The sequence below is a fragment of the Lichenostomus cassidix genome, chromosome 3 (assembly GCF_008360975.1).
Source record: "Lichenostomus cassidix isolate B80296 chromosome 3, HeHo_3.0, whole genome shotgun sequence".
Classification (NCBI taxonomy): domain Eukaryota; kingdom Metazoa; phylum Chordata; class Aves; order Passeriformes; family Meliphagidae; genus Lichenostomus; species Lichenostomus cassidix.
The window spans coordinates 88085761-88107758 of NC_139483.1; the positions used below are offsets into that span (position 1 = coordinate 88085761).

Sequence of the window (21998 nt, forward strand, 5' to 3'; positions counted from 1 at the left end):
TGTATGTGACTTTTTTTGGCTTTAGGGTTAAATATAGTCCTTTTTAGCTTACCAATATATTGCATATATTGTTTATTAAATATAAGAGTAATATTATATTTATTGGTGTTATCACAGGTCTGCCTGAAATTTAGCACCTGATTTTGCACTATAGAAAAGTCATTTATGCCTGCAGAGTCATCTTTCTTTTATTACTTTCTACTTCTATTCCTGAATAGTGCAGGGTAATAGAGAATAAAATGCGCTTCAAAAGATCTGGCTTCATTGAAGGGTTAACTTGGTTAGTTCTGTTGTATTCCAAACATTTTTCTCAGGCCTATTGACAGGTAGACTGTTGCAATCCATTCCTGGGTTGACACTGAGAGATACAATACTTGATAACTATCCAATTAAATTATTGGAATTCCTTATTACAGTCCTCAGTATTGTCTATAGTACTTTATCCCTTTGTCTTGGGTTTATGTGAGCAGATGTCAACACAGTGGGTCTTAAGAGTGCTGGTCTCTGTAAAATCAACTGGACATCACTGAACATTGTGCATTGGTACCTAATCCTTGTCTGGTTGAAGTCAGTGATGCAGGTTCAAATGTTTCCTAAACCACTTCACCTAGCAAATTTGCATTTCCACCAAGTGCTCCTTGGGTATTCAGATAAATCACATTGCAAAGAACTGTTGTGATAAATAGCTTTAAAACTATTGCACCTAGTCATATAAAACCACTTAAGCTTATGTTACTTCTTTTTGTCAGCAGATAAATACTGTTGTTACACAAGTGTACTTGGTACTGTAGCCGAGTCTCTCCAAACGCCATTTCCTTTTTGCCTAGGAGACCTTTGAGAACTCACCTCAGAGCACTTAGGGACAGCTTTTGCCTAAGTCTTGTCTTTTGGCCTGGTGCTCCAAGCCTCTTGCATATGCAGCTGCTGTACTTGATTTCTTCTCCTGCTAACGATTTTCTTTAATGTGACCCATGTCCTGTGTCATTTTTTCTAGTTCATCATCACGGGAGTAAAATGTTACGTTCGGAATCAAACTCTTCAATTACCACTCAGCCTACTATAGGTTGGCAAACCCCTCTCTTTGTCTCCTTCCCCTGTTCTTCTCTCTCTTCATTTCCCTCCCACTTTTGTAATATATTTATACTTTTAACAATATGCTTCACCCATTGTATTTAGCTTAACATGTTCCTACATGGGCTGGTGCTTTGCAAGCTAATTTTTTTGACACGCTTGAAGAGTGTTTCAAAAACAATTGTCATTCACACTGATACAGTTAAATGCTAACATGTCTTGCATTTATTCATGCAGAACATTCTCTCATATGTGTGTTTCTATGTGTGTGTGAGTGCTTAGCCACCAATTACCTCATCATAGTTTGGGTTTTATGTTCATCATTGCATGTTGCCAAACTACATAACTTCATAGTTTTGAATAAATATATTTGCTGCTTTCCTGTAATTTGTATTTAGCTATTTCTTCTAGAGCATCCAAGCAAGTATTATTTATTATGAATAGCTGTAGAGTTACCAAAACTGCCCATCAGGTTGTGTCTATGTATTAATAGTTGATTGATTAACAATGGTATAGCACGTTGAGCATTCCATTATCACGCTGACTTCCTTTGACAGTGGTTCATTCCTGCTGGCATAAAGTATTAGAATAAGTGAATTCTGCACATAACTCTTCTGTGTCCAAAATAAATGCATTACACAATAATGCATTTTATTTATTGTTAAAATGTGTTGGAGTTGGCATGGCAAAAATGGCAATAAACAGCCTTGTGACAGCTTTCATGTCTGACTAAATGAGCACCTTTCTTTGCAGCTAAAGGGAGGACAAACGTGGAGCTGCGTGAAAAATTCATTTTGGCAGATGGTGCCAGTCAGAGCATGGCAGCTTTCCGACCAAGGGGCCGCAGATCACGACCCTCTTCAAGAGGTGCTTCTCCCAACAGATCTACTTCTCTGTCAAGTCAAGCTGGCCAGGCAGCTGCCCCACAGGCAGTTACTACAAGTACACCGAAGGTAAGGAAAAATGTACAAGACTGCATTGGTTAACAAATGGGGTATATATTGAATTTTGGGGTTTTCTTTGCTCCAGTAATATTGGTGCTTTCTCTAGCTCATGGAGAAAAAGTATTTCCATTTTATTTCATAGACTGGGGAGGATCTGAGTAGTCTTTTCAATGTGTTTCCTCTACTGTTTGTAACATAGTGGTAGAAGAATTTCTACGTTTAAGGTGCCACATGAGCTAACTGGCAATTTGGGAATTGCTCTGAAAGATCAACAAACCTCTCAATTTCATTTAAAAAATAAACTATGTCATCGCTTCATTTTAGAACATTTGTCATTAACTCTTTCTGCTTAGTTTTTATTTCTACTGAGATTTGATCTCCCTGTGAAAGCCTGGGTATCCTTCTCCATGATGCTGTTTTCCTCTACTGTCCTTCATATTTTGATTTACCATTGTTTCATACAGACACCACATCATTTAACACGCAACTATGGTAAACCATGGTTGACAAACAGCAAAACATCAACTCCTTCTAAGCCACCAGAATCCTCAGACTATCAAGGGTCATCTGCAGAGGTACAGTAAGGACAGAAATTCTAGTCTAATGACTTCCTTCACTAAAACTCTCACTTCACTAACAGCCACTAGAGTTTCAGTGCTTCAGAGCTGCAACATCCTGTGCATATTAATGCATTGTCTTTATTTTAGACCTTTGTGAAATTATTTCATACTTCTCCCCCCCTCCCAAGTGTGGGTTTGGGGTTTTTTTTAATGTACTATTTCTCATGGTTTTTTCATTTTAGGAAAACTGAGCCTCAATGAATGTATGTCAAAAGATCAAATAGTTAATAAATAATAAAAGTATGGAATGAAATGCTTGAGTAAATGTTGAAAAGTACCTAAAAATAATAATAAAGCATTTCTTATACTTTGAAGGTTTCTTTCCTAAAATTGTTTACTTTACTTGAGTTCCTAAAATACTACAGTGTTTCTGAACTGCAGGCATGAGATTAATAAATCATAATCTCTAGTGCAAAACCACTAAATAAAGAAATACCCAGTCACTGTGAAGGAGATGGCACAAAAGTCTAGTCTGACTGTGATATATAAATCTGTACAACAACTGGAAGTTTTGTTCAGGGGGGTACTGACCAATCATTGCTCTAATAGGATAGCTATTTGATGACTTAACAGGAAACTAGCATGGCTTACATGGAAATTGCTAGTATAGCAATTAGGATTGTGCTGGCAATTAGGCTGTATGACCAAAATTTGAAGGGGCTTGGAGCCAAAGTGTTTCCTCTAATGTCATTACAGTCAGTGAAAAGATTTCAGCTGGATTAGGCTGCACACTGATGTGTCATTTGTGGGAGTTACTCTTGCCTGGGTTGGATGGAGGCCTTGGAGAGGAGAAGCTTGTGCTACCACCCCCTCTGTTGTATCTGCTTTTCAAATCTGCACTTTGATGCCTATTGCTGTTCGTGTTGCACGTTCTGGTGCAAAGTTTCCTTAACCTCAGCATGGTTTTGCTCACAGATGCACAGTAAACTTCTCCCTACCTCCTTTTGTGTGTGTTGTGCACACTGCAGGTGTGTCTGTGGATACAGCACTGCAAGCCCACAGGGCTGTAGCTTAGAATGATTAACAGCACAGAGTTTAGTCAGTTGTCAGTTTCTAATATATTGCTCTGTTTTCTTTCATCTCTTAGCTGGTAACTGCAGTGAAAGATTAATTGATGGTACATTAAAGTGTTTATAGACATGGAAAGGTGTTGTTTTCATTGAATTACAATGACAGGAAAGCAGCTGGCCTGATTTCATATGGGGGCACTGTATTTCTTATTTGCTCTTCCAACCGCCAGTAATTTCAGTGAGTTTCTTTTATGTAAGCCAGTGTGGTTTACGATTATAAATGGAATGGTTAGGGTGGGGGAGGTTGCAGTGAATTTCTAAGGCATTCTGTGGCATTTACTGCCCAAGAGAGCAGTTATTAATTTTATATGTAAAACTGCATTTGGGCTTCAGGCAAAGCTGAAGAACAGACTAGTTTTATTTTTTGCACCAGTGATTCTATCCCAATGCCTTGCCCAGAGTGCAGCAGCTTCAGTGGAGGTAATAGTGTTCCCTTTGTCCTTATCCTTCAAGCAGTGTCTGTATAGCAGATTTTCTGGGTGTGGCTAGCTGTATGTCAAGCACTGTACTTGGCTTTAACGAGAGTTTAATGTTGTGACCTTCCCTGACAGAGCCAGCAGATTGTCTGCTCTGTAGCACCTCAGTGCTCTTTTGTTCACAAGTGCCAGAAGTGGTCTGAGCTGGCAGCTGCCAGGCAAGCTCCTGCCAGGCCTCTGCTCTGTTCTTAGCTCAAGGCAGCAACCAACACACTCCTCTGGGTCTTGGTTTTCAGTCCCTAATTTTACCTATAATTCTATGGGGATCAAAGGCACAGAACACAGGATCCTGGGATCCAGGCCATTCCACATACTGAATTCATCACTGCACTGTTCTTAATTTTGGATATTTATGTAGTATTTTTGTGTTAATGAAATCAATTAATGAATACTGTAGTTTTTATCTTATTTGCATACACCTTATTTAGTGAGCAATATGCATTTTAAAAATTGAAGATTCAATTTTTGTGGCTGTGAAAGAAATTTTCTGATTTGGGGCAGATTGTAAATCAAGACTCATTTCAGAAATAAGAAAGCAGGCATGGTAAGACTGTATAGTAGAGATACTGTAAGACAGCATGTTGTTAACTGGAACTTTTTAAATTAGTTCTATGCCCTTTTTTCTGTTTTTTGTTGTTTTGGTTTGGTTTTGCTTTTTCCTAGCAAAAGATTTTTGAAATTTGGTAGCCTTGTTTCAGTTTTACAAATATTTTCATCATCTATGACTACAGCCAGAATGGTGGAAAGTCAAGCTATGCAGACATAAAATCTCAGTATGTACCATCAACTAATCTTACATGCTTGACTAATTATAAGGTAGTTCTTTTCTTTATGTGCATTAAAATACACACAAAGATGTTAAAATGTTAAGCAGACTGTTAAAATTATTTTTTATTGTTGTTCTTTTACACTTGGACTACTTCAAATTCAAACTCTAAAGGAACATTCTAAACTTCACATTATGAATAATGTCCATAGTGGCTCAAACCAGTATTTCAGATTCACCGTGGATGTTGTTATGATGATCATATTCTAAGCTACTTAGCACCTAATACCAGTGCTTTTCTTCGGTTAAAAAAGCATTTGTTTGTGTGTTTTATTTTGCATAGGGAACACCAATTCAAGGAAGTAAACTCAGACTGCCAGGGTATCTATCAGGGAAGGGTTTCCACTCAGGAGAAGACAGTGGCATCCTGTCAACAGCAGCTACCAGAGTCAGAGCTCAGTTTGCAGGTGAGTGTCAACTTCAGAGATTGATCTACCACTTGCTTTGTTTGTCACCTGAATACTTAAGGTCACATTAGGGTTCAAGGGAGATTTCAGAAGAGTGGGAAGGAGTGAAAGTCCTACTGTCTGTCAATTGCTGAGGGTGCACATAATCCATTCACACGGTTGCACAGCAGGTATGTTCAGCTCTGGATGTGCAAATTCATGACTGCAATCTTCTTGACAATGGTACCTCTAATGGATCTGCCCAAGGAACTAGGGAAGAAGTGTTTACATGAAGGATCCAGTTCTTTACAGTATTCAAGTTACTCCCAATTGTGATGAAGCAAAGGGGTCACTTAGTCATGACTTGTCCATTTATTTTGAAAACACTGCAGGGAGCAGCTGTAGATGACCTTATTAATGGAATATCCCATAGAGATTTTTAAATCAGTATATGAAAATAGAAAGCAATGAAGCTGTGCTCTTCCAGGATGCTCAGAGCAGCTCTGTGTAAGGGAGAGGGCTGGAGGGTTAGAACAGAAGATAGCTCTGCTGGCTTCCCACAGCTTAGGCTCTGCAAAGCATACTCAGCAGTACTGGAAAGTCCTGATCAAAGAGTACATGTCTTAAATTACAGGTGATTTGAAAAACAAGCCACCTAAGATTTCAGTTTCAACACGGTGTTCTTCACACATACAGGGAGCCAGATTTCTGAAGATCAAAAATACTTTAAAAGTAATTGGAAAATTATGAAAAACCACATGAATTGTTTTCTGTTTAAGATTCCTTGTTGTGTTTTTTTCTTCATGGCACATTGTCTGGGCAGGCTATTTCTTAGCAGGCTTGCTAAAAACTCATCTTCTCAGCTCTGTGTTGGGCAGGATGTATACTTTGCCCTTGTTTAATTGCAGCTTTCATCTGTATTGGTTTTAATTTTTTTTTTTTTTAAGGGGGGGTACATATTTAAAAATTGGGATGTTCATTTGCATCTCTAAGATGCCTATACTTAGAAATCATAAGTGCATGAAGAGACCAGATACTGATTTTTAATTTTTTTTTCCCAAGAAATAACTGAGAAAATGGCAGGGGAAAGAAAGGCTCTGGCTGTTGAGTGAAGATACAGTGCACATCTTGTAACTCAAGAAAAGGTGCCAGGATAATGCTTTTTTAAGGAGATGTGCTAGTGATGAAATAACTATGTGTCAGCATTTGATCTTGCGTTTTCTTCTCTTTAGTGTGAGACACAGCATCATTTAGCTTGCCTGGCAGAGGTCTAAAGTTTAGTCTGTGCAAAGAGGAATTTTTGGGGTTGCCAAAGACCTAGAAAAGACCTGCACAGCTTTTCCATCCTTACCTTGAATACTGATGGTTATCTTCTCTCTTTCTAGAAACCAGAAGAACTCCAAGCAGACCTGGTAGCCGAGCAGGAAGCAAAGCTGGCAGCAGGTCAAGTAGCCGCCGAGGCAGTGACGCCTCTGACTTTGACATTTCAGAAATCCAGTCTGTGTGCTCAGATATGTCAGAGACTGTTCCTGCTACAAGCAGACCGACACCCCGAGCAGGTTCTCGGCCAGGATCAGCCAAGCCTTCTAAAATTCCAACTCCCCAGAGAAGGCCACTAGCCAGCAAATTGGACAAGTCCTTGAAGAGATAATATGATTGGCTCCATAAAGGTCTTTTCCTTTTGCATTAAATATTTAAGTTCATAAGATGTAAGATATTATGTAGAAATTATTGTGAAATATCGCAAGAGGTGGATTTTTAATTCTGCAGATGGCCTTATTTGTGTATTTGTCTTCTTATTTTATGTGTATAATTTTTGTCAGATTCTTTTTTGTTTTGCCATATCCTGTGAGAAGGGGAAGAGTTCTAATGTAAACTAACAGTTGTACACAGTAACATGTAGAAAGTACACTAGAAATAATTGCCGAATGTACAGTGTACTGAATGTACAGTAAGTCTCTGCAACCTCAATAGAAAGGCCTATCACTATGTCATTAGTTAACAGTAAAGGATACCTCATGATTTTTCTTTAAAAAAGAAAAAGAGAATTCTAAAAGCCAAAAGACACAATTACACATTTTGAGCTAACTAAACAAACACTAAATGATGTATGTCAAAACTACTAAGGAATACAAACACACATTCACAGTACCCTTATTTATACAGCATCTCTCAGAGAACTCACAGAATTAATTAAGCACTTGCCAATAATATGATACTCCAATACCTTGCAGCATTTCTGTGCCATTGCTTTCAATGAGGCCAGACACATTCTGGATATCTGAACTATTATTCTGTAAGAATATCAATATAAAGTGCATTCATGTAAATGTGGGGTTTTCTTTTGCTTGAGTGGATGGTAGCACTGTATCATTGAACTCATTTTGTATCAAAGCAATTTTGCTTGCAGAAAGCTCAGAAATAAACATGTCCCTTAACTTTATTTCTATCGTGTTTCTTATTTAACAGGAAGGTAATTTTCTGTGTTATGTTTTAGAACATATGCCATTTCAGATGACCAATAATTACCATAGGAACACAGGCTTTAATGTTATTTCCCATTATCAGCTATCTGATTTTGGTTAGCTACTGTATTTGTTTAATAAAACACTAAATTGCACATATCAGATTGTATGAAATTATATGTAATTACTGTGTGGCAGCAATTATTTTCTCCATATTAAACTGTGTCATTTATATACCACGTATGAAAGGCACAGAGAGTAATTCATTTCCTCTATTAGTCGGCGAAACATTTTAGCCATTCATGGATTTACTGAAAGGATTGCTAATAGTTCAGTTTCACTGGAATAAAGGTGCAGCGTCAAATGGGAGTGCTGTAGCATGGCTGGATGGACGCTGTGGTAAGTAGTGACAAAATCCCTAGAAATTTCAAATGCCCTTTGATAGTATCAGAACAACTTGGGTGGGATCTGGCCAACAGGGCTGGCCAAATAGTCTAAACCTGGGTGTCAATATATCAAAAAATGCCATACCTTTAGTAGAGGAATTTTAGGGGAAGACTAAATAATGGTTGGTCCTTTAACATGCTGACACTGAAACAGAAGCTCGGTTGATCACGTGAAGGTGGTGGTGAAACCTGCATTTGTTGGTAATGCTCCTGGGCACTATTACTAAGATGATGTTTCCTGAGTTGTCACAAGAGCTTCCTGCAGACTCATAAGTTGACTCACACAATCAATTTATAAGAAACAGATAAACAAAATAATACTCAAAAGATAATTGAATCAATCAAAATCCACTTGCATCAGGATTTCCTTAAACAGAGAGTTGTGTACAAAGGTTTGTAGAAAGCAATCACCAGCCTGTCCTATTGCACCTCGCTTGGGAATCAGCATGTGTTTACTGACAACTGAAGCATCAGTCTCTGCTGTGCTGCTTTATCTTTTCATTTTTCACCTCTCCTGTCACTTCTATTCATCCAGTGATTGGATGAATCAGAACATTAGAACATTAAAATAGATCAGGATGACTTCAGTGCTTTTTGAAACCCACAATACCGTTGGATAGTTTTCAGCATTTACAGGTGATAACTGAAATATGTCTACTTGTAAGCAGGAGAAGGGAAAATGAGAGAATTTAGTCACTTTTGCAGATAACTTGGCTGTAAGAGGTAATGCTGCCCATTGACATTCTTGGTGCATATTTAACCACAAGACTGATGCTCAGGGATGTAGGGAGGACAAATCTAACTCCTTTGCAAGAGTACATATGTAGTTCAGTACCTTGTATCCTAAGAGCAACCTGCCTACACAGGAGGTAGTGTTGGCACCTCCTCAAAGCACCTTTTATATTGCAGTCTTAGCTCAAATACATTTTTAACGCTTCATTAATTATGCAACTTTGTGGAATTTTTGTATGACTACATTGTAACTTTATAGAAATATTAGAGGGGTGACCAGTCTCTAAGAAATCCAATGCCAACTAAAATCCAAGGACAAAGTAGATTACTGTGACTTGCTAGTGATTACAAAATGGCGGAGGATGGGACTGGAAAAGTGGGAAGGTTCATTTATTGGCTGGAGAGAATCATCCAGTGTTGGAAACCAAATTAATAGTAAACTAAGTAGGACTGGAAAGTCAGTTAAAAAGCCTAAATCTGGCCCTAGATGTTATACCTTAATTAACTTTCCCCAAAAATTAACTGCATTAGATTGATATTAAGAGACTTCCAAAATTCTGTTCCCTGTGTGTGGTGGTTTTGTTTAGCCCAGAACATCAGCAAAGTACCTTTAACTTCTAGAAAAAATTTATATCCTTGAAAAGCTGTTGTGGTAGGCCTGAAGAAGAGTCTGAGGGGTGGGGAGTGGCACAAAGATGGCTCCTGTGTGTCCTGAGTGCAAGTTCTGGAAGTTTTTACATCAAGTCCAGCAGAGCCAATCTCTGATGGCTCTGAAGGTGATGGACATGCTACCGGCCAAGTTTGGAGGTGCTGGTTACACCTCTGTGAAAAAATATTTAAGAAAAAATCAAAACAAGGTAGGCATGCATTTCTTTGTAGTTAGAGGAGGAGGTGGAGGTAAAAATATGTGAAGGGAGAACAGCATGGAGACACCAAGGTCAGTGGAAAAGGTGGGGGAGGAGGTGCTCCAGTGCTCCAGGCACCAGAGCTGAAAACCCTCTGCTAGCTGTGGTGAAGGCCATGGGGGGAGCAGGAGGTCCCCCTGCAGCCCATGGAGTCCACGAGGATGCAGAAATTCATGCAAAGCCCATGCCAGAGGAGCAGGTGGATACCTGCAAAAGACTGTGAACCAGTGGGAGTCTCGTATAAAGAGTTAAAGCTACAAAGGCCTTGCAAGGGAGAGAAAGGCCTTGCTCCTGGCATGGAAGCAGCCTGGCCTCAGCTTGGGAGAGTCTGCACAGCACCTTATGGACAAAGAGACTCATGTTGCAGCAGAATTCGGGCGGGATGTTGCTCGTGAGATTGGACCCACGCCAAAGAAGTTCCCAGAGGACTGTCTCTCATGGGAGGGACCCCGTGGCTAACTAGAGAACCCCTCTCCCTGATTGGACTGACCAGAGAACAAACCCCTTTCCCTACCCCCTGCCCGAGTTGTTGGTTGGAAGAAGGGAGGGGGGTGAGTAGAAAAATGGTGTCTGAAAAGCTTATTTTTACCTCTCGTTTATCCTCTGACTCTGTTAGGTAATTAAATCACTTTGCAACTTTAAGTTTGGAGCCTGTTTTCCCTTTTCTTCTGTGCATCCTCTTATCAGTGTCCTATTTCAACTCATGAATCCAGTGTGTGTTTAACAGATTTTTTTTCTTTCCCCTCTCCTGCACATCTGTGGCAGGAGGGAGCAGAGGTGTCTGGCATTTAGTCAGGGTCAAACCCCAACACTATGATACAGAGTTCATCACAGTGAACAGATGAAAGTCTGAAAATAAACAATGGAGGCTCTATACTTCTGTGACCCAAGGACACATTTGCAGAATTTCATGGAAAAGGCAAATTATTGTGAACATATTGATAAATGATAGGTAGCTCAGTTTAGTGAACTATTTTTGTAAAGAAAGTAGTGGTATTCAATTTCCATCTTTCTGTAATTAAAACCCATTTCTTCTTCGGTACCAGCACAAATGGGAGATGAAGGATCAGCCCTACAGTGACATCCCCACCTTACTCAGTTGCATGAACTTTTATGTAACTTCATCATTGGAGATGCATTTTATCCCCTTTTATTACCTTCCTTTTAACAACAGGAGTTCATAATAAATTCACCAGCCTGCTGCATGACCATGAAGAGATGACAACTTCGTGCGGCCTAGACTCTTATACCTGTTTATTCTGTGGTTGTTCTGCACGGTGAAGGAGCAGAGGTGCTGGGCAGGGAAGGGAAGAAAGTTTGGAAATCCTATGGGAACCGTATTAAGTGAATAATGGATATTTAGCACTTGGAAAAGCTGGATCAGTTCTAGGCTCCTTTACTTTTTCAGTAATTTTCAGCTTTCTGCCTTTCTGTTTTGCTGCCTTCAAAATGAGAAAGTTTCCACAGAATTTTCTGAAATCTGCAGATGAAATCTGTAGTGATCTACTGATGCCTCCTGGCCTAGGCATCCTCAGCATCAGTTAAAGTATATTTTGACCTTCTTACATGCTGATGCAATAGATGACAGTAATTCAGGCTTTGCCTCCAGCACATCTCATCACAAAAGCATAGGAATGAGCTTATATTTAAACTTAATTTAAAAATTAATGCATTTCATAAAAATAAACTGATGCAAGCAGCTATGCCATACCACAGTGAGCAGGGAGGTTTGAACCCATGGTTGCCATGGGACTGACAGGGCTAGCAGCACCCCACAGCTTGCACATGAGACAGGGTGTTAGGTATGTTCCTCAGAGGATGTGGCAAGAAGACATTGCTAAGCACTGGCTGTTAATAGTCTGTAAATAACCACAGGGATGGAAAATTAGCATTGCCTCACTCACTGCATCTCAACACAGCTGCCCTAACTGCTTCCAGGTGTTTCTAGTTCTTGGCTGTTTGGTGCACCTGAGCTCATCCTGGAGAAGAGGTGTTTAGCTAGATGTTTGTTCTGACTGGGGGTCATAGGAGGAAGTGGTGATGTTAGGAGGTTTATGTACTGGTGCAATATAAGTAGGCTTTTTTAGAAGAAAGAAAACATGTTTCCCTAATGAAACTTTTTTTCTCTGCTGAATTTGAATAACCTGTTTGCAGACATGGAGGTGGGAGAGATGATTGGCTTGTTTGCTTGCTCTTTTTCAGCAGTGTTGGTGCGTTAAATGCAGGCGGGTTACTCATCTCTGTGGAAAAAAACCAACTTATATTTCCTAAGAACGGGAACATTGCAGAGGAAAAGGGAGCTCCTCAGAAATGGATGCGGCAGTACCTTAAATTCTAGGTAACTTGCACACAAATGCTGGGTGACTGATAGTATTGAGGTATTTTTAAGTTCTCTGGTAAGGACTTGTTCAGAGTCTTGCTGTTGCAAAAGAAGTGATACCTGACCTGAAGCTAAAGGAATCTTAGGGGTTGTTTTTTCATAACTAAGTAGTTCTTCTGAACTGAAATAGTTTAAATAGTCTGAATTGTAGCTTGGGGTGCTCAAACCATGTTTCTCTATTGGAAGGCTGAAGGAAAGTGGGATGAAGGTGAATTGTGTAACTTAGCTGGAATCCTTGCTGAGTAAGTATGAGAGTGTTAATACATGTGTTATTAGCAGTTGGATAGTTGAATATGAGTGAGAGCCCAACCTATAAATCAGGCCCTGTCAGCATTTACAATACTACTTCTACCTCTGAGAGGAGGCAGAGGGAGTGGTGATAGCTTTGTCTTTAGGGAAAGCTGATGTGGAGCTTTTTGCAGGGTCAGGATGATCTTAACAACATTGGGAAAATTATCCAATACCATTTTTTTCCCCTCATTTTGGGGCTTGATACTGGTTCTTCCAAATCTTAGAGTCATAGAATAATTTAGGTTGGAAAAGACCCTAAGACCTTTCTGCTCTTTAGGCAGAATAATGGGAGCCTAGGGATCAGAGAAAGAGTTTGCAGTGTCTGGGCTATTTTTAAAGACAATTAATTCACACGATAAAGAAATATCTCTATATTTTAAAAATCATTTTGTCAAAGTAGGACAAAGTAGGGATGAGAAAAACAGGCTTGTAAATACAAAATATTGAGGAACTCCACATTTCCTTATTGGAAGAGGGGATGTGACTAGCCATGCTGGTTTGAAGCTCTACAGACCAAGCCAACAAAAGAAGATAATCAGGACTAGGTAGCGTTCATCAAGGACTGTAGTAGCTCAGCTGTTCCCTGGAGCCTTCTTGTCTTTTTGGGAGCATGAGAGGACTGACAACTGTAGTATATAATAGATGCCTTTTCTGAAAAGGCACTGGTAAGCTCTGGAAAACTGCAGATCAGTTACTTGAAAAAATGATAGAAGCAATAATAAATGGGATAGTAGTGGAAGCCTGAATAAATATACTGTGGAAGGGTTGGCTTAGCTTTTGGAGGGATGTCATGCCTTAGAAACTGCCTGAAAGTCCTTGAAAGGATCAGTTAACGTGGACAAAGGTTGAGACTGACCACATGGCTTTGCAAAAAAAAAAAAAAAAAAAAAATTAATAAGTTCTCAAGGAGTGAGCACTTACAGGATCAGAAGAAAGGGCTTAGTGAGGGTAAATAGCAAGTTGAAAGCTAAGAAAGACAGCATAGAAGAAGGTGCTCAGTTTTAACAGAGGAAAGAGTTCTGCAGTGGAGCCCTTGACAGGTTTTAACATAAAGCTGCAAAGGCTGGCTCAGAGGTTCCTGAAGTGCACATTATTGGAAGGGTGCTCTGGAAAAAAGCATCACTGTGTTTCCGTGATTCATTGCATCTCCTGGGGGTGCATTGCTTTTCACTGACGCTGGGGATCCTGCAGTGACTAGCTCAGCCCTAGCCAAGTAACCTCTACACGGCTAATTACAGTAGAATGAATCCCACACCAAATGAATGAGTTTATTTCTAGCTAAGGAACACTGGATGGGATTTTTCTGAGTGGTTTGTAAATTCTGCTTCTAGCTTTTATCACTGACACGCCTTTTTGGTGCACTTAAGATATTTTAGGGTATGCAAAGTATGGATCATATAATTTTGCACCATTTCTAGTCATATTCAGGAAATGCAAACCATGTAAAGGGGTGGTGAATGCCATCACATTATTGCTCTCATATTTAGCAGCTTTTGAGCATTCCTGGGATCCTTCAGCAGGAAACCCAAGAGTACAAGAGTGTTCCTCTCTGTGTTGTTCCCAGTCATATCTATCTCTGCAAGGCACCTGCAAATCCTGTTTCCTTTGAGTTTTCCAATTGTTCATCCTCCTGGGATCCACAGGCACAAGTGGAAATGAATGTGCCTTTCATGGGACAGTGGCAGATCATGGACATCCTCAAGACCTAAACCATTAAAAAACCTGAAGCAATTGAAAAGACTACCATGTTGACATGTTTCTCTTGCTTTAAGTGTCCTATGGATCTGACGAAAATAACAGTGGGGTTTTTTTCCAAAATGGTAGTATGGTGTGTTTGTTTTGGTTGTTTTTTGGGTTTTTTATTTATTTGGTTTTTATTCCTATTTTTGCTCCTAAATAAGCACAATTGAGTGTGGCCATGCATAAATAGCTCTTTCTGGAATAAAGAAAAATAAGTAAAAAAAGCTACTGTTTCTTTGAATAGTTATCCAGTGAGAAATTAATCCAGAGCACAGTTTATTATATTGGAACTTAAGGGCAAAACATAGACATTCATTTTAAAGGAAATGTAATTTCTTTTGTAAAAATATAATGAGATGTAGCAAAGAAACCACAAAGAAACTAGGCAAATGTATGGAAGGCAGGATGCTTGCAGGGGAGGCTGTTTCCATGCCTTGCTATTGTTTTTCCTCACAGAGTATATTTACAAATACAGTTCCGAACTGTACAACAGCCCCGCAGCATTTCCTGTTAAAATAAGCAAACTGAATTTTCCAGCCCCTGTGTGTGGCTCTGTAACAAGAGCTGAAGTGGTGCTTCCTGGGGCCAGATGGTGAGGAGGGTGTGTGAGCTGCAGCTCCCGAGCTCCACTGCAGCTCCTGGTCACAGCCCCACGCAGGCAGAGCTGTCCCTTCACCTGAGAGCTGGCAGTGGCTCTAGGGAGGTGATGCCTCATAGTTCTGATGCTTGGAAAGAGCATAAGCACAATCACAGTGCTTTCAGACCCTGGAAAACCTTCCCTAAGTCCACTGATCAGGTCACTTTGCCAACACAACCTTCTACATGGAATTTCTTTTCTTTCCCTGCCTCTCCAACCCCTCCAGCTTATCAGGATTTATTGAATCTTTCCAGATTTCTGAAGAGGATTTTACTCTTAATGATGCAAAGGAATTTTAATGTAGCACTTGCTAATGGAAAAGCTCTTCTTAATTACCATTGGAAACTTCACCTCCTGAGTGAGAACTTAATATTTGGTAGCTTTAAAGCTTTCCATGTGAGAGAGCTCCTCCTCCCCTCCAAGCTCCCACTCTGTTTCCAATAATGTGTGCATGGTTCTCCAAAAGTGTTGTGATCTCATGCAGTAAAATAACCTTGGTCAGTACTAGCCCAAATCCTCCACTATGCTGTAGCTGGTTATGGGGGCATTAGGCTGCCTCCACCAACCTCTTTCCCCATTGCAGGAGAGATGCCCTGAGGCTGGGGGACACTGCCCTCTCGGAGGCAGAGGGTAACATAAAGTGTCTGTGGTCTGCCAGGGGCTGGCATGGGTGGCAGGCAGCTTCTTGGTGGCCTGGTTTCATGAGAGCAAGATGTCATAGCTGCACTAGCTCACCCCCAGCAGCAAGAGGGTTTATTTCCTCCCACCCATCAGTCAGGCCATGCTCTAGTGAAACACTAGTAGGAGTAGACAATTAGTCAGGAATTTCCAAAATAACAATACAAACTAAGAAGTGTGATTACCAACTGGAATTGAATTTTTCAATCAAAATGGCAGAGATGAAGGAATCTTTTCCTTGTTTTAGATATATGGCCTATAGTGTCCAGGAATGCCTTTTCATATGGTCTTTATAAAGTCAGTCTCTGGCCCTGAATGCTGTGTTATTGAACTCTAGGGTATAAGATATGGTCTCCAGTACAACATAAAGAAAAGCAAATATTTTCAGCTGAGTAGTCAAATAATGTTGAGGAAGTTCGAGTTCAAGCACAGTGATCTAATTTGACTGTTGAAAAATTAAATAAAAACTCTGAAAAAAAATTTAACCATGCAAAGATTATGCTATGATTGTTAAAGTACCAATAATATTCAGAAGAACCTGTTGGATGGACAATATTTTAGGCAGCTGCATTAACATCAAATGATGGTTTGAAGAGTTCAGTTTTGGGGGTTGGTGCTGGATTTTTTGCAGTTAAGTGCCTGTGAATGAGCTTACCAAACTGAGGTCATTTGGATGTATACATGGTTTGGAAGGTAGAGTTGGAGATAAAATCAGTTGGATTAAAATACAAGAGGAGAAAGACATCATTGGGTTGTTGTGATATTAACTTGCAAGGAAATATTTTTGCTGTAAACTCACATGTGTAGTTTCAGACTGGAGCACCAGCTGTGTCTATCTCTGGAGAGATCTAGCTAACAATGCATGTCAGAAAAAATTATAGCATAATTTATTCATACCTCTCAGAATAGCAGAAATAAGGCTGAAATGTGCCTGTAAACAAAAGGTTTTGTCCTAGTTCCAATCCTGTCCAAGGATGGTCCATAAGAGTGATAACATGCCATAGCAAAGAAAAAGCAAATTAAAGCATAGTTCCTAATTAAACTCTGAAATAAATGTTCAATTCAAGGAAGAATAGACTTGTCAATTAAAAAGTGGCAAGTCCTGCAGCACAAACTTTTTTCCTGGCTCTCAGCATTGGGGTGTGGGGCGAGTTTGGGACTGACTTGATCAAGCCAGGAGAAAGGTGGCTAAAAATCAAGTTCCATTTAATTTTTTTTTTTTTTTAAATCAGTGTCTAGTTGTGTTTTCTGTCAAGGTTATTCTTCAGTTAGTCTTTCAGGAGGGGAGACCAGCCAAAAGAAAACAAGGAGTCTCGCATTGAATGTCATATCTTGCAAGAGCATTTTTTGGCAGTGCTCTGTTCTGGCAGTAAAGCAGGAGATGGATGGTGCTTCTTCAAGCTGACACAACACTGGGAGAGTCTTTTCTCAAACAGATGTTGCAAAATGGTATAAAGAAGGAAGCCAGAGTATCAGGCTGGATGATATTGGGGCATTTCTTGGGCTGGTATTTCTTGACACAGCTCTATAAGAAACCCGTATGAAGCACTTATGTTGGTGATTGTTTCTGTAGTTAAAAAAAAAGAGGTCAAGTTACTGGAAATATGAAAAATACCTTATGTGATAGTTTCCTGGCTAGTCTTGGTTTGCCTCAGAAATGCTTTGGTGATGCTATGCTTCCAATAAATATTAGTATAACAAAACACATTCTGTTTCCAGCACTTCTGATGGTGACTCTTCTCTCAAATCTAACTCTTTGTTGTCTGGTTTGGTGAAGCGGTTACGGCACTCTGCCAGCCCTTTTCCTCTGTCACTAAGGCTGTATCAACAGCAATGACTAGCTGAGCTGGCAAAATAGAAATGGCATTTCTTGCTCACAGGGTCTGGGTTTCTTAGGTTTCATGGTTTTGGGTGGAAAAATACGATGACTATTTGGTACTTCTGTTGCCTGTGGTGAATGAAAGAATGTAAGAATACAAAAATCAGTAGATGTGAGTACTTTGAAAAATCCCAAATAAATGCAAACCTAACTTTAATCTTTAATGGTTTGCCTTAGGATGTATTTTCGTGTTCATACACATCTCTCCCTGGCATATCAGTTCACCTGGAGAATGGAATTCAAAATGTACTGAAACACTTTTCTGTGGCCAACAGGTGGTTGATTTAGAATGGGATAAGTATTCTGTGTACTTCCAAACTTTGTCTTATGTTTGAGATAGCATGTTATCTAAGTCTTGTTCAAAGAGCTGTTTAAAATTAAAAAGTAGGTAAGATGGGAGAGCAAAAAATCACCTCTTGGTGAAGTTAGAATTGCTCTGAACAATGTGGCTCAAAGAGCAAATGCTCAAATGCATCTTGTTTCTAAAGGCAGTATGTACCAAAGTTATCTGTCCCCTCACAGGGAGTGTCCTAAATACAAATCAGGGTTACTGTGTCACTGCTGATCCCTCATTGTGCACCTGCAACCTCTGCAGAGTGCTGCTCTGCTCTTGCCATTTTAAATCTAAAGAGAAGAAGAAGGGAAGCAGGAATATGCCACCTTTACAGATAGGAAACAGAGAAGCAGATTAAGCCATTGGCTGGGAATACTCAGGAAATTTGCTGGCAAATCAGGAAACTGGTTTGGCACATACTAATCTTCATCCTCAACCTGAGAAAAACGTCCCTCTCTTTCAAGAATATAATTATTTAATTATGTCTGTTTAGAAAACTAAATTTAATCCTTCTTGTCTGAGAAGACATCCTGGCTTATCTGGAAATTGAAATTTTGATTAATTTTTAAAATAGCTAGAAGTCAGTGTTTACTCATACAACATTATCTGCTGGAGAAGGCATTGGATGTGCTAGTTACAAAATCAAGCAGTGTTGTAGTTTAGGGGATGTTAAAGCAGACCTTACCCCAGAGTGTCTCTACCCAGCCTGGTTCAGCGCCTCAGAGCTCCAAACCCTCTGTCCCAGGGCTGGACACTGCGCTCTCACCGGCCGGGGAGCCATAAGGCTAGCTCTGGTTCGTCTGCTTCCACAACCGGCGGTGATAAAGGAGGCGAGGAGGGTCTATGCGTTGTGTCCATGGAAGATGTTTATTCGCATGGTGCAGCAGAGGCCAACGACCTCCCCGAGGCAGAGATGCCTCGAGGGCGAAGGCCTCACATGCACAGCCACATGTGGAGCATAGGCACACGTGGAGCATAGACAGCAAGATGGCGGAGGGTAAGGGGTTTTATAGGGAAACAGAGAGGGGCAGGGACAGCACACAGGCCCAGTGACCTCTGGGCACAGGGGAGGTACATAGGTGGAGTTAGGGTACAGGAACCAATAGGGGAAACCCGAGGGAGTGGCCAGGGCCACGTGGGGTGGGGAAGGCAGGACAATAGGTGACAAGTACAGTCATTAAGAAAGGGGTGTGGGGAACTTGCAGCTATTATCACAATAAAGCAGTTACACTACACTGTGTCCATCAAGTGTTTCTGCTAGGGAGCACAGGCTCAAGGGAAACACAAACATGAATATGAATTCATCTTTCAGTTTGGGACTCTGGAATGTTTCTGTTCTAACAGTGTTCTAATAAAACCAAAACACTAACCCTTTCCCAGCAAAGTTATAAATAGAAAGTAGGCACCCTCCTTATACAGAAAGATAAACTGCAAAAGGAGCTTGTTCACAAAATGAAAAAAGAACCCCAATTTTAAATGCTGACTTGTATCTCAGAGCTGCTGCACTTCTGCAAAAAGCAGCTGCTATTTCTCCTTCATTTTCCCATGTAATTGATTTATTCTCATGACTGAGAATGGCATGATGCAGCACAAACAAGACAAATAGTCTTTCTGCACAGTGGCCCCTCTGTGCCTCTGACAGGTGAGCTGATGGTGATTCTCAAGCCTATATGGCCTCAAGAAGCTTTGGGGCTGGGCAAACCAGGCAGCCATAATCCTTTAGGGACATAGGTCAAAACATAGTTCTGTTCCACTTTTAGAGTAGCAGAAACGTTTAGGCTTGAAAAACAACTTTTTCATTAACCCATAACTGCGTAGCCCACCACTGAACCATGTCCATAAGTGCCCCATCTACACACCTTTTAAATATCTCCAGGGATGGTGAACACTGCCCTGGACAGCGTGGTCCAGTGCTTGACAAACCTTTTTGTGTAGACATTTTTCCTAATATCCAATCTAAACTTCTGGTTCAATCCACATCATGTTTATTTGGATCTGGAACTTGGTCTGTAGCTGATATAAAGCTAGGAGGAGAGGCTGATACACCTGAGTGTTGTGCTGCCATTCAGAGGGGTCTTGACAAGCAGGAGAAATGGTGAGCAGGAACCACGTGATATTCACCAAAGGGAGTAAGTATGAAGTCTCCCACCTGGGAAGAAGCAACTCCAAGCACCAGGATGTCCTGGAGTCTGACCATATGGGAAGCAGTTTTTTGGGAAAAAAGCTGGGGCTCCTGGTGGATACAATGATGACGTGAGCCAGCTGTGTGTCCTTGTGGCACAAGTGCCCAGCAGCCTCTTGGGTTGCACCAGCAAAAGCTTTGTCAGCAGGTTGAGCGAGGGGATCCTTCTGCTCTGCTCAGCCCTGGTGAGGCCACATCTGAGGGATTGTGTCCACCTCTGGGCTCCCCAGTACAAGACATGGAGGTAGCAGAGGGAGGCCAGAAAATAACACCAGTGATGAAGAGACTGCAGTGTTTAAATGAGAGAGTGTGAGATGTTATTTTATTGGGACAGAGATGGGAGTAAAAATGGAGACAGACTCTGCTCAGTGGTATCCTGTGAAATGGGCAAAGGCAATGTGCACAAGCTGGACTGCAGGAAGAATACTTGGAGACTGCCATGAAGATGGCTGAATGCTGAAACAGACCTCCTAGAGAACTTGTGGAGTTGATAACCTTGAGAGATATTGAAAACCTGCCTGGATGTAGTCCTGAGTGGTGTGTTGTAGCTGACCATCGTCTGAGGGAGGGGGCTGGGCTAAATGATCCCTAGAGTTCACTTCCAACCTCAGCAACTCTCTGATTCTGTGATTTATAACCTCCTCTTTAAAATATAAAAATTCTTACTTTTAATGATATTTGATATTTATAGGATGTACTACCAAAAGTGTATTGAGGAGCATCAGCCATGGCTATGGCTCCCAGGAAGCTGATTACACAGGTAGACAAGACTTAGGACCATGAAAGGGAGGGGCAAAGAAACAAAGGGAATTGCTGAAGGCAAGCTGCAAGCCTTTTCTTCCTCACTCCTTCCACAGTACTCTATTCACAAGTAGGTTTTTTTCCCTCCTCCCCCCAAAACACTCTGGATTTTGTTTCTAAGTGTGCATGAGTAAAGAACGAGTTATGAATGCACAGATCTCACTTATAAATATACTAATATAGATTATATTTCTGAACGAAGTTTGCCCTCTATTCAGCACTTGGGGGAAACAGAGGTACATTCATTCTGTGAGAACCTCTTCAAAGATCTATTCACAGCCACTCATGGGAAGTGCTACATCGCCGGGCATGTGTGAGAGAAAAAGCACTTTAATTGAATGCATGAGTATCTAACTGACTGCCAGACTGTGACTGGCCTCTGTGCAAGCCTAAAGTTGCACATGTCTGATGGGAGCAAGAAACTGCAGCAGAGACATGGCATCCTTTTACTCTGTGAGCTGCCCAGTAGACCAGGCACTGCAGAATGAAGACAAATCCTTCCCTGCTCTCTCAAGGTGGCCATGGGAACTGAAAAAAAGCTTATTGCAATACAGATCATTAATTTGGCTGAAGTACCTCCTAAATATGGTTTCTCTCTGTGTACAGAGCTCTGAAGTGTAGGTGCTCTGAACAGAGCTGAGTGCTTTCAGATTTGTGGAGGAAAGAAGGCTGCTAGATTGCTGGGAATTAAGTTTGTCTGGGGTACAAAACTGCTGTGAATGAGAAGGGACAGTTCCACAGTTTTATGCAGTGTTCTTTTGACTTTGTCTCCATATCAAACATCAGCAAACCCTTTGTCTCTGTTCAAACTGTCTGCTCAAGAGCAAAATTTGGCTTTAGCTTCTCTGCAGTGCTGTGGGATGTTATTCTACTCTATAATATGTGCCCACAACTCTTGCTCCATAGATGTGGAAGTCACAAGTAATTTTATTTTCAAATACGGACTTCAGTTTCACTCTACCTTTGCTTGCTTGTTGTATAATATATTTCATTTTCTGTCCTTCCATTATTAAAAGCTAATCAACTTATGTTTTCCTAGAAAAATATCCTGATGGATACTGAGTAATAATACAAAGCATCCATAAAGGAGGTGGACAGGATGGGCAAAGGCAGCTGGGTATTCAGGGATGCACTT

At 40.6% G+C, this 21998-nt stretch overlaps 1 protein-coding gene and 1 long non-coding RNA gene across 13 annotated transcripts in view; both read left to right on the forward strand.

Moving 5' to 3' along the window:
* The window catches only part of DST (dystonin), a 295384-nt gene extending 287548 nt beyond the window's left edge, over positions 1 to 7836 (forward strand). For 7 of the 10 annotated variants that reach the window (XM_085056610.1, XM_085056616.1, XM_085056608.1 and 4 more), the window contains 5 exons: positions 995 to 1063; positions 1825 to 2024; positions 2480 to 2590; positions 5291 to 5414; positions 6779 to 7836. In XM_085056610.1, the coding sequence (XP_084912736.1) occupies positions 995 to 1063; positions 1825 to 2024; positions 2480 to 2590; positions 5291 to 5414; positions 6779 to 7044 (770 nt within the window). In that variant the 3' untranslated portion in view covers positions 7045 to 7836. The remainder of the gene's footprint in view (positions 1 to 994; positions 1064 to 1824; positions 2025 to 2479; positions 2591 to 5290; positions 5415 to 6778) is intronic. The other 3 variants (XM_085056615.1, XM_085056617.1, XM_085056618.1) reach the window with 2 other exon arrangements.
* A 3791-nt stretch (positions 7837 to 11627) lies between these two features.
* Positions 11628 to 15185, forward strand: LOC146440175 (uncharacterized). Of its 3 annotated transcripts, none has more exons than XR_014851064.1 (3): positions 11628 to 12279; positions 12508 to 12563; positions 14809 to 15185. It is a non-coding gene; the product is annotated as an uncharacterized LOC146440175 (long non-coding RNA). The 3 variants fall into 3 exon arrangements; XR_014851063.1 differs by lacking the exon at positions 14809 to 15185 and adding an exon at positions 14177 to 14802; XR_014851065.1 differs by lacking the exon at positions 14809 to 15185 and adding an exon at positions 14177 to 14802 and having other exon boundaries at positions 11628 to 12103.
* The last annotated feature ends 6813 nt before the right edge of the window (positions 15186 to 21998 follow it).